General features: G+C 57.4%; 2 protein-coding genes across 2 annotated transcripts in view; both read left to right on the top strand.

Moving 5' to 3' along the window:
- Window positions 1–2456, top strand: part of ZNF524 (zinc finger protein 524) — a 3126-nt gene extending 670 nt beyond the window's left edge. Inside the window, exon 2 of the mRNA XM_040465173.1 lies at window positions 1395–2456. Within this exon, the coding sequence (XP_040321107.1) occupies window positions 1434–2225 (792 nt within the window). The 5' untranslated portion in view covers window positions 1395–1433 and the 3' untranslated portion in view covers window positions 2226–2456. The remainder of the gene's footprint in view (window positions 1–1394) is intronic.
- Window positions 2457–4405: 1949 nt separating this feature from the next.
- ZNF865 (zinc finger protein 865) overlaps window positions 4406–10746 on the top strand; it is a 10639-nt gene continuing 4298 nt past the window's right edge. The window contains exons 1-2 of the mRNA XM_040465196.1: window positions 4406–4559; window positions 9835–10743. Of these exons, the coding sequence (XP_040321130.1) occupies window positions 4518–4559; window positions 9835–10743 (951 nt within the window). The 5' untranslated portion in view covers window positions 4406–4517. The remainder of the gene's footprint in view (window positions 4560–9834; window positions 10744–10746) is intronic.

Below are 10746 nucleotides of genomic sequence, written 5' to 3'. Positions count from 1 at the left end.
CCGCGGCCCGCGCGCCGCTCATTGGCCGCCGCCCCCGCAGGGCCCGCCCCGCGCGCTCGGGCCGCCGGGCGCGTGCCTGCACGGGGGTGACAGAGGGGCAAGGGGCGAGGCCCCTGTTCCGGAGACCCCGGTTCTAGTCCAGGCCTTCCTACCGGAGCGAACCATGTGATCGTGGAAAAGTGGTGGCCCCTCTCTGGCCTTCAATGTATGTGCCTGTTCCAGTGGCACCTGCAGCCCCAGCTGCTAACTGCACCTCTTCCTTCCTCACTCTCGCCTTAATTACACCCTAGTCTCATGGTCCCATGCTCTGTCGATGGAGGTCATGGTGGTGATGGTAGTTTACTGAGTGCTTACTATTACCGACTGACAACTTGCTATAGCCATTTTACAGAGGTGGAAACTGGCCCAGAGAAGCAAAGTCATTTGTTAATTAATGGCAGAGCTGGATCTAACCCAGGTGTAAGGAACCCTATGGTATCCCCTTGTCTCCTTGGGTGCATTTCTTCTCACTCCCTGCGCCTTTGGGGTCCTGGAGATCTAGTTCGAGTCCCGATCCCGCTCTTGTTTGCAGAGAGGGCTTGGGCAACTGACCAGGCTTTCCTGTGCCTCTGTTTCCCCAGCTGCAAAATGGGGGTGATGTACCATTATTCAGAAAGTTGGCGTGGGGCTTAGCTGTCAGTGAGTGCCTAGCTGATATCTTCTAGGCACTTCTGTGCACTGAGCACTTTATGTGTATTATCCTCATGCCATGTCTGTGCGAGTAAGATGACCTATTCGTCCTATTTTGCGAAAGGCTTAACGGAGGCTCAGAGAAATAATTGCCCCAGACCACACAGAGAGTGAGTGACAGACTCAGGAGTTGAACCCAGACCCTGTGAGTTGGGAGCCTTAACAGTTCCCATATATTTCTTCACCCACGACTTGGGGCCAAACATCACCTGGGACCACCAGTCCCTGTCTTCTCCCAGTCCTGAACTCCCACACTCCTCCCACTTTGCCAAACAGAAGCGGGACAAAACATTTCTGGGCCTCCATGGCTCAGGTTTGATGGGCTCTTTGTTTTGAGGATCGCAATACTGGCCCATACCCTTAGTTGGACTCTATCCTATCCTCCTATGAAGATTTTCCTTTATTTTGATTCAACATGACTCTGAACTTCTAGGAAGGGGGTGAGGGAGGCTTAGGAGACACCTGTGTGGCTAAAGGTGGTGTCTTTTTACCAAATGGTTGGAATTATCTTGCTATTTTACCCACCAGTGTAGCTATAACTGTCCAGCTGAATGTTGGCCATGCCCAGGTCGAGAGACTCAGACCAAGGGATGGGCGAGGTGTTGGGGGACAAGGGGTGACTCGGACCCTCCCTGCACTGACGGCTGCCCCCTCTCTCCTCTTAGCCCGGCTCCAGTGCCCAGACCCAAGCCCCCCACTGCTCAATGGACACCCCCAGCCCAGACCCGTTGCCTTCGCCTTTGCCCGGGGAGGAAGAGAAACCTCTGGCCTTACCTCCTCCTGTTCCCCGGGGCCGCCGAGGCCGGCGCCCTGGGGGGGCCACCTCCTCGAATCGGACGCTCAAGGCCGCCCTCCCTCGCAAGCGGGGCCGCCCCCCCAAGTCAGGGCAGGAGCCCCCGCTGGCACAGGGGGTGACAGCCCCTGTGGGCAGCGGCGGTGGCAGCGACCTCCTGTTGATCGATGATCAGGGTGTGCCCTATACAGTCTCTGAGGGGTCAGCGTCTGGTTTGCCTGAGGGCTCCGGCCCCAAGAAGGCCCCGCACTTCTGCCCGGTGTGCCTGCGGGCCTTCCCCTACCTCTCCGACCTGGAACGCCACAGCATCTCGCACTCAGAGCTGAAGCCGCACGAGTGCAAGGATTGCGGCAAGACCTTCAAGCGGTCCAGCCACCTGCGGCGGCACTGCAACATCCATGCCGGCCTGCGGCCCTTCCGCTGCCCACTCTGTCCTCGTCGCTTCCGCGAGGCGGGTGAGCTGGCCCACCACCACCGTGTCCACTCCGGGGAGCGCCCCTACCAGTGCCCTGTCTGCCGGCTGCGCTTCACGGAGGCCAACACGCTCCGGCGCCATGCCAAACGCAAGCACCCCGAGGCCATGGGGGCACCCCTGTGTTCCCCGGACCCAGGGCCCGAACCACCGTGGGACGACGAGGGCATTCCGGCTACGGCAGGGGCTGAAGAGGGGGTGGAGGAGCCGGAGGGCAAAGAGCTGGCTTGACCCACACCCTGGGCCACCTGTCCCCAGGCCAGGTTTAGAGCTGGGCGTTCAGCTGGTGCTGAGCCTGGGCAGGAAGGCCGGGACGCCCTCATACCTGGTGGTCTTCCCGTTGTGGGAGGGGGTTGAGGGTGAGGACCTAAACTCCTGGGTCCTGCTGCCTTCCGCCACCCTCCCCCGGACTGACAGGCCCCTGGAGGCAGGGGCCTTGGAAATAAATATCTGCCTGCTGGCTTCCTGTGTGTATTCAGTGATGGTACCAGGTGCCTTGTTAGCTTGCCACTATGGGCTGGCTTGGAGGAAGGCTTTGCCCCCTCTCCCAGCTCCAGCAGACCGCAAAGTGCTCCCTGTAAATATCCACTCTAAGTAAAACATTGAACCTCTGTGCAAATGTGATCTAGGTCCCCATCCCCCATCCCAGCCATATTCTTGGAAATTCTGCCCCCACTACTTTGCTCCATCACTTTGTCCTGACACTAAGGAAAAACCGAGTTGAGGGTTGTGAGCAGAATTGACAACTTTGGTAAGGCTTACTTAGATAAGAGGTGTGGCCAGGAGGGGGCGGGGCTAGGGAAACGGGGCGGGGTTGGGGCTAAGGGGTGAGGCTGACGAGCATTGTGGGCGGGGTTTAGGGGGCAGGTGTTGAGAACAAGGGTGGGGCTTGACTTGGTTTAAGGGTTGGCAGGCAGAAGGTGGAAACGGTTTAGAGGCCATATGAATAGGGTTTATCTGAGAGAAGACGTTTCAAGGGGGAACTGCAGGAGAGCAAGGTGTTGGGACAGACGGGATGTAACTGTGAAGAGAAGGTGCTGTGAGGGGGGCATGACTGTTATTCAGGCACAGGTGACAGAAGGGGGTACCTAAATAGGACTAAGGAAGGGAAGTGCCTGAGACGAAGGGTGCTTACTAGGAAGGGGCTGGGCTAACACAGGGAGCTTGGTGCAGCCTAAAAACCTCTGGGGGGCACTGCTAGAAGAGTGTTGGGCTGTGGGCGGGGCTGAGGGGAGATAGGTGGAGTTCTTGGGGACTTGGAAGTGGGTAAAAACAGGAGAAAAATCGTGGGTGCTGGGCGAGGAGGATGGATTTTAAGGCAGTGGGCGGGGCTTGAATAATTAAGTTTTAAAATGGGCGTGGTTCAGAATGGGGGCGGGGCTTACACGCCAGATTTACGCGAGGGGCGTGGCTTAACCGGATGTCCGGAGCATGTGGGCCGTGCCCTAGGCGGCGGGGGCTCAGGGCGCAGGCGCACGTTGCTTAGCTCGCCTACCGGAAGCGGCCTAGGCTCTCCCCGTCCGCGTCCCCGAGCCAGTGCGCAGGCGCACTTCTCTTTCCCGGTCGCCGCCACCGCCTCTTCTTTCCGCTTCTCCACGCCGGCGCCTCGGAGACGGGCGCGACTTCCGCTTCCGGGCGGGCGGGCAGGCGGGCGGCGCGGGGCTGCCGGGGAGGGGGAGGGGGCGGCACTTCCGGTCGGGCCCTCGGGTCTCCCCGGAGCGGCGGCGCCTCCTCCGCCTCCTCGGCCTCCTCCCGGCGGAGACCCCTGCGCCGGTGAGTGACGGGGCGCGTGGCCCGGGGACCCGGGGGCAACGGGGGCGGGGGGTCCCGCCCTGGCCCGCTCTGGTCCCCAGAACGTCCCCGTCAGTGCCTCTCCCGCCGGGCCCTCGCCAGGGGTCCCCCCAGTCACTGCTCCCCCATAAGACCCTTCCAGACATCTGCCCCATTAACGCCCCCAGGCAGGACGGCTGCCAAAGCGTCCTTATTTGTGGCGATCCCTTAAACTGCTGCCAGGGCCCCCGTGAATGCTTTCTCATAGGATCGCTTCTGCGTAACCCTCGTCATTGCTGCCTCCAGGACAGCCCCCCAAATGCCACCAGCGCTGCCTTCCTTCATGGAGGGCAGCTGCCCGTGAACCCTCCGTTAGTATTCCCTATAGGCTGCCTCCAAAGAGTGTTGCATTAGTGCTTCGCTGCAGAACTGCCCCTCTTATCTCTGTCCACACACAACAGCCCCCAATTCTCCCACATTTCCACTCCCCCCCCCCCCCGCCCCGCCTCCCGATGTAAAAATACTTTCCATTCTGGTCTGCAGCAAAAAATACCTTTTTTCTTTTCTTCTGCCACCCCCCCCCCCCGACCCGGTACCGTAGTGGTTGAGAATACCCCTTTCAACCCTCCCCCCCCACCCACTGCCTTAAAACCCCCCCCATAGAACAGCTAGCTCCCTCTAGAGTTCTGCTCTCACACCCACATCCTCTCCCCATTCAGGTGGAAACAGCTGCCTGTTTAGCTCCAGGCTCCAATGAAACACTTCTGCTGTGCCTCCCTCCTCTCCCCAAGCCAGGTCCCCAGTCCTGTCCCCAGTCCTCCCACAGCGCAGTGCCCCACAGTGAGCCTCTCCCTCTCAGACCACCTCTTTCTGTGGCGTTAACCTCTCCCGCTTCGCACCCAGCTTCATTTCATCCTCCTGGACGCCCTAGAGAAGACCCCCATCTTTACTATGGCCTGACCTCTTTTTTTCCCCAGGCATGTGTTCATTCATTCATTCATTCATTCATTCATTCATTCACTGTTCTAGGTACAGGGCATACAGTGGTGAAGGAGAGAGATACACATGGTCTTTCATTTTGTGGGTTTTACGGTCTACTTGAGAGAGTTCAAACACAAGTGAACGAATAAGATAAATCCTGTTTTCTGGGTTCTCCCAGAGCCCGATGGTTTATCTCAGAGGTGAAAACTGAATTAGCAGAGGTGACTTAGCCATGTAGAGATCTGGGTGGACGGTTTCAGGCAGCGAGAATAGCAAGCGCAAAGGTCCTGAGGTGGCCGTGATCATGGTGAGTGGAGGAGTACCAGGGAAGCCAGTGAGGTTAGAGCAGAGGAAGAGAACAAGAGGGAGAGGGTTTGATGTCTTAGGGCATTGGGGATAAGGGCACTGTGATCAATTTTCTCGCCTTTGTCAGCTCTACCAAGCCCATACTGTTCTTCATTTGTTCATTCGTTCATTTGTTCAAGTGTTTGATGAGGACCTGTTACACATGGGGGATGCAGCAGAGAACCAAACAGACAAAAACCCTTGCCCTCATGGAGCGCATATGCTAACTGATGGGACAATTAAAAAACAAAATGTGTGTGTGTGTGTGTGTGTGTGTGTGTGTATAAAATACAGCAGGATCAGGGTATGGTCACAGAAGAGGGTGGCAAAAAGGCCTTCTTCAAAAGATTCCCATTGTCATCTTGTCGCCCCCCAAAGCCACACACACACCTCTGTGTAAATCCCGACCCTCCTGGACAACTGTGGCCAACCGGGGGCTGCTCTTACCAGCTGCCCCCAAGAGTGAAGTGTTTAAGAGGGTGAGTCCAGGATTCCACTGTGTTCATATCTCTGAGCAAACCACTCCCTCTTTTCCTAGCCTCATTCATTCACTTATTTCATAAATATTTTTGGAGACAGGCACTGTTCTAGGTCCTGGGATAGAACAGTGAACAAAACAGGTAAAAATCGTTGCCTGTATGGAGCCCACCTTCTAGAGGGGGAGGCCAGCAACAACAAGACAAGCAGAATATGTGGTTTATCGGGTGATGCTGACAGGTAAGGACAGAAACAAAGCAGGCTGGGAAGAGCCGGAATGTTGGTGTGGATGACAGGTTACAGGGGCCATGGAGAGCCTCACTGAGGAGACAGCCTTTGGGCAGAGGTGTGAAAGAGGTGAGGGAGAGAGAGGTATAGAGATAGCAATCAGAGGATTCCAGACAGAAGCAACAGCCAGTGCAAGGGCCCTGGGGTAGGAATGCTGGCATGTTGGAGGAGCAGCCAGGTGGCCATGGAGGGTACGTAGGTCATCATAGAGACTTTGACTTTAAGTGGGATGGGTGTCATTGCAGGGTTTGAACAGAGGAGGGACGTGGTTTGGCCTTAGTCCTCCCGTCTGTTAAATGAGAATAATAGTAATGCTTATCTGATGAGTGTGTTATGAAGTTGGAGACAAACCACATGAGATACGTAGTACAGTGCTTATTAGCATTCAGAAGATCCTGGTGGCTGGTTCTGGGCTCGGGTATCAAGGCAGTGGGTGCGGCGAAGTGTATTTCTAGTATAAGGCAGAGTGGGGGACCTTCCTTTATTTTGGAGAGAGAATGTTGAAAGACAGCATGCTGTAGTGGGTAACAGCACGCACTCTGGAGCCCTGCTGCCTGCCTCCTATTCCTGGCTCTGCCACGGCTTGTTACTGGTGTGACATTAGGAGATGAATTTATGTCTCTGGCCCTCAGTCTCTTCCTCTGTGAAACAGAGTTGATAGTGGTCACCATCTTCTTGACTCAGTAGGAAGATTCGTTGAAGGATTTAGAAGAGCACTAGGCAGGTAGAAAGCACTTCACACTACGCGGTACGTGTGTCCACGTTACTGTTATTAACAGAGTACAGCTTCATCCCAAGTCGAACCTGTTGTAGCAGAATGGCCCACAGGTCCTGGTATCAGAGAGATTTGGAATCTAATACCTACTTTCCCCTTGACTGGCTATGTGGCCTTGGGGAAATGACCCCCCCTTTCTCAGTTTTCCCACTTACAAAATGGAGCTGATAACAGTACAGGACCATCGTGAGGCCTCACGATGCTGCACCTCAAACTGGTTGAACAATAAACACAAACATGAGCTGTTATGATTACGAGTGCAGTTGCTGTCCCCTTGGGACATGCCCCCATCATGCTTCTCTCCATAGGATGCGTCTCCCCTTAGAAAGACACCGATTTAAGGCTGGGATCCCCTGAAAGAGGAAATGCCTCTTATTTCCCAGTGGAAATACTGGGAGCCTGATCACTTCCATCCCCCAGTGCTCCTCCCTGCTCTTCACAGCAGTAGCCCTTCACATCTTCCCACTCGCCTTTGGGTCCCTCCTTACAACATCACCGCCCTTGAATTCCTTCTTCTGGGGACCTCCACCCCGTGTCAACTCCATGTCTGCTAAACGTCCCCCTCCCTCCCTCAGGGGGTTCTGGTCAGCTCAGTCTTGTTCCTTTGCTCATTTAACAAACACTTATCAGTATAGGCTATCAGTTTACCTCTGAGCCCTACTTTGGCTGCATCTTCTCTAAGTTTTGGTACGTTGTGTTTTCATATTTATTCATCCGGGGTTCCTTGTTTCTTGTGGTTTCTTGGTGGGTCTGCTGGTGATTTAGGAGGGTGCTGTTTAAGTCCCATATATCAGCAAATACTTATCAAACAACCACACCATACTGGGTGCTGTGCTCGGTGCTGGGGGCACAGCGGCAAACAAGACGGACCAAATCCTTATTCTGTTAGGTGGGGATGCCAGACAGTAAACACACAGTCAAAGAAATACACACAGCAAGTGGTGGCAGTGACAGTGATGAGAAAATGCAGCAAGATGAGGGGTTAGGGAGGATTGGGTAGGATGGAGAGGACATCTGAACAGGGACCTGAAGCAGGCACCGGACTGAACCTTGAGATCTGAGGAATAGACTCACCACATCACTGCTCCATCCGTTCAAGACAGACACCCCCTTCCCCTCCCACCCAGCCCCCTACATAAACTCCCATCACCTAGGTAACACCCCCCAGTAAGGCTCCAGGCCCCACAGTCCACCCCACCTTTGTCCACCTTAGGAAACAAACAGCCTGGTGGGGGAAGTGGGGAGGCTGAGCCGCAGACTTGCTCTGTGACCTTGGGCAATTTACTTGACTTCTCTTTGCTTCTGTTTTGTCAAATGGGGACAATAGTCCCTATGTCATAGTCTCATAGATTTTGGGGGGATTGAGTTAATATATATAATGTGCTGGGAGCACACTGGGCTTGTAGGAAATGCCCAGTCAACATTACCTGTTATTAATACGTACCCTGATGGAGGCAAGCCAGGGCGGTGGTTTCTTCCCTAAGACACCTCCTTCCCCTGCCCCTTGCACTTCTCTACCATGTGCTTTCTGCCCACCCAGCCCACTCTCCCGGTCTCCTGGGTTTAGGTTTCCCCCACAGGCTCCCACCACCACTGCAGCCATGCCTTTGTTCCTTCTGAAGAGCAAATTAACCAGAGGGGGTGTGAAGGGCATGGGATGTTGAGTCTCGTCCAAGGACACCCAGAGCTAGAGGCTAAAAATACCGACCTCTTGGCGGAGGAGTGGAGGAGACACTCACCTTTCACCTGTGGAGAGGAGAGAGCCAGCTGGCTGGCTGGGGGCAGATGGGCCCTGGCCTTGGTAGGCATCGCTGACCCCTGTTGTGGGCACAGAGCCAGGCCCCCATGGGCCAGGGATTATGGACAAGAAGCATGCTACACCTTGGGGGCTCTTCTCCCACTGACTGTCCGCGGACTTGGTGGAGGTGTTTCCCGGGCCCCCTGGGTGGCTCAGGTTCAAAAGTCCATTGTAGGAGCTGAGGTTTTGGTGGGGGCCGGGGCGCAGACATGGACACCTGCCTTCTGGGATGACAAATACTGTAAAGGCGGTGCCCAGAGACTGACTGCCATTGCACAGGAGGCAGGGAAATCCCCACCTGGGGTGAGGATGGAGACCTGCACCCCCTAGGCATCTGCTGTCGGGGTCCCCCAGGTGTGTGATGTCACCGAAGGTACACATAATGTTTCCTTCCGTGCAGAGTGAGCTCCCTAAATTCCCCCTGCAGCCTAGGGGTTACCGCCTCCTTGTAGAAATGGAGAAAGCGAGGTTCGGGAAGGAGAGGGAATGTGAACCCAGGTCTGCCCAGGTGCAGTGCCCACCTGTTTCCTGCTGCGTCAGGCTGCCTTCTCCGTGCCAGGCCTCCCGGTGTAACTTGCTTCTTCCAGGCAAACACCTTGTAGTAAAAGAACACGGCCCTCCCCAACACTGATTTCATCCCAGTTCTCTTGGTCTGTCTTGACTTTGTCTACTGCTAGTGCTGAGAGGGTATCGATATAATACCACTTACCGCATGCTTGCAAAGTGCCAGGAAGCCTCCACCCGAAGGCCTGCTATTTGCTTGCTGGAGCCTCACATCGACCCCGAGCAGGAGGGGTGTGCTTTGTCACCTCTGTTCGTAGATGTGGAAATCCGGGCACAGAGAGGTTCAGGAACTTGCCTGTGGTCACACAGCTGGAATGTGGTGGGCCTCAGATTCCTATCTGGCACTTGAGCTCTAGAGTCCACCCTCTTGTCGTTTTAGAGGCAAAACCTGAGGGGATTGAGAACGGGGCTCGTGTGTGTGTGTGTGTGTGTGTGTGTGTGTGTGTGTGTGTGTGTTTTGGAGAGGGGGGTAGGACACGGTGCTGATACCCAAGAGTTTGTAAGGGGACTGCCACCAGAGGCAAGGGGTGCTGGGAGAATTAGATTGGGGGTGCGGAGCTGAGGGCCTGGGGGATGGGGAGAAAGGATGTGGGAAGACCCCAGAAACAACGGGAACGTGGAAGGGATGGGAGGGCAGGAGCAGAGGGGCCCCAGCAAGGAGGTGGACGGCTGAGCAGGCGTCTGTGGTGCGCTAGAGCCAGGAGGGGGGCTGCCCTGTGCGCTGGAGGGGCGGGGGGGGGGGCCGAGAGGAGCAAGGCTGGGAGGCAGACTGTGGCTCCGGCAGATGGCCCTGACGTCCGGCGCCCGGTCCCCTTTCCTCAGCCCTCTCCTCTTCTCCACAGGGTCTGCCGTCGCCCACCCCGCCCGAGATGGAGGCAAACGCAGCGGGCGGTGCCGCCGGGGGCGGTGGGGGCAGCGGCATAGGGGGCGAGGACGGGGTTCACTTCCAGAGCTACCCCTTCGACTTTCTGGAGTTCCTCAACCACCAGCGCTTCGAGCCCATGGAACTGTACGGGGAGCACGCCAAGGCGGTGGCCGCCCTGCCCTGCGCCCCCGGGCCGCCGCCCCAGCCCCCGCCCCAGCCCCCTCCGCCCCAGTACGACTACCCGCCTCAGGCGACCTTCAAACCCAAGGCGGAGGCGCCGTCCTCGTCCTCGTCCTCCTCGTCGTCGTCCTCGTCGTCGTCGTCCTCGTCGTCGTCCTCCTCGCAGGCCAAGAAGCCCGACCCGCCCCTGCCGCCCGCCTTCGGGCCCCCTCCGCCCCCCCTATTTGATGCTGCCTTCCCCGCCCCGCAGTGGGGCATCGTCGACCTGTCTGGACACCAGCACCTTTTTGGGAACCTGAAACGCGGAGGGCCCGCGACCGGGCCGGGGGTGACCCCGGGGCTGGCCTCTCCCACCGGGACCCCGGGGCCGCTTCCCGCCCCCTCACAGACCCCTCCGGGGCCCGCCGCAGGGGCGGCGGCCTGCGACCCGGCCAAGGACGACAAGGGCTACTTCCGGAGGCTCAAGTACCTGATGGAGCGGCGCTTCCCCTGCGGCGTGTGTCAGAAGTCCTTCAAGCAGTCCTCGCACCTGGTGCAGCACATGCTGGTGCACTCAGGCGAGCGGCCCTACGAGTGCGGCGTCTGCGGCCGCACCTACAACCACGTGTCCAGCCTCATCCGCCACCGCCGCTGCCACAAGGACGTGCCGCCCGCTCCCGGGGGCCCGCCGCAGCCCGGGGCGCCCCTCCCGCCGCTGGGCCTGCCGGCG

The sequence above is a fragment of the Herpailurus yagouaroundi genome, unplaced genomic scaffold (assembly GCF_014898765.1).
Source record: "Herpailurus yagouaroundi ecotype Mexico unplaced genomic scaffold, PumYag 557, whole genome shotgun sequence".
Taxonomy (NCBI): domain Eukaryota; kingdom Metazoa; phylum Chordata; class Mammalia; order Carnivora; family Felidae; genus Herpailurus; species Herpailurus yagouaroundi.
Note: the sequence above shows the minus strand (reverse complement) of the source record. Positions and strands in the feature narration are given on the sequence as shown.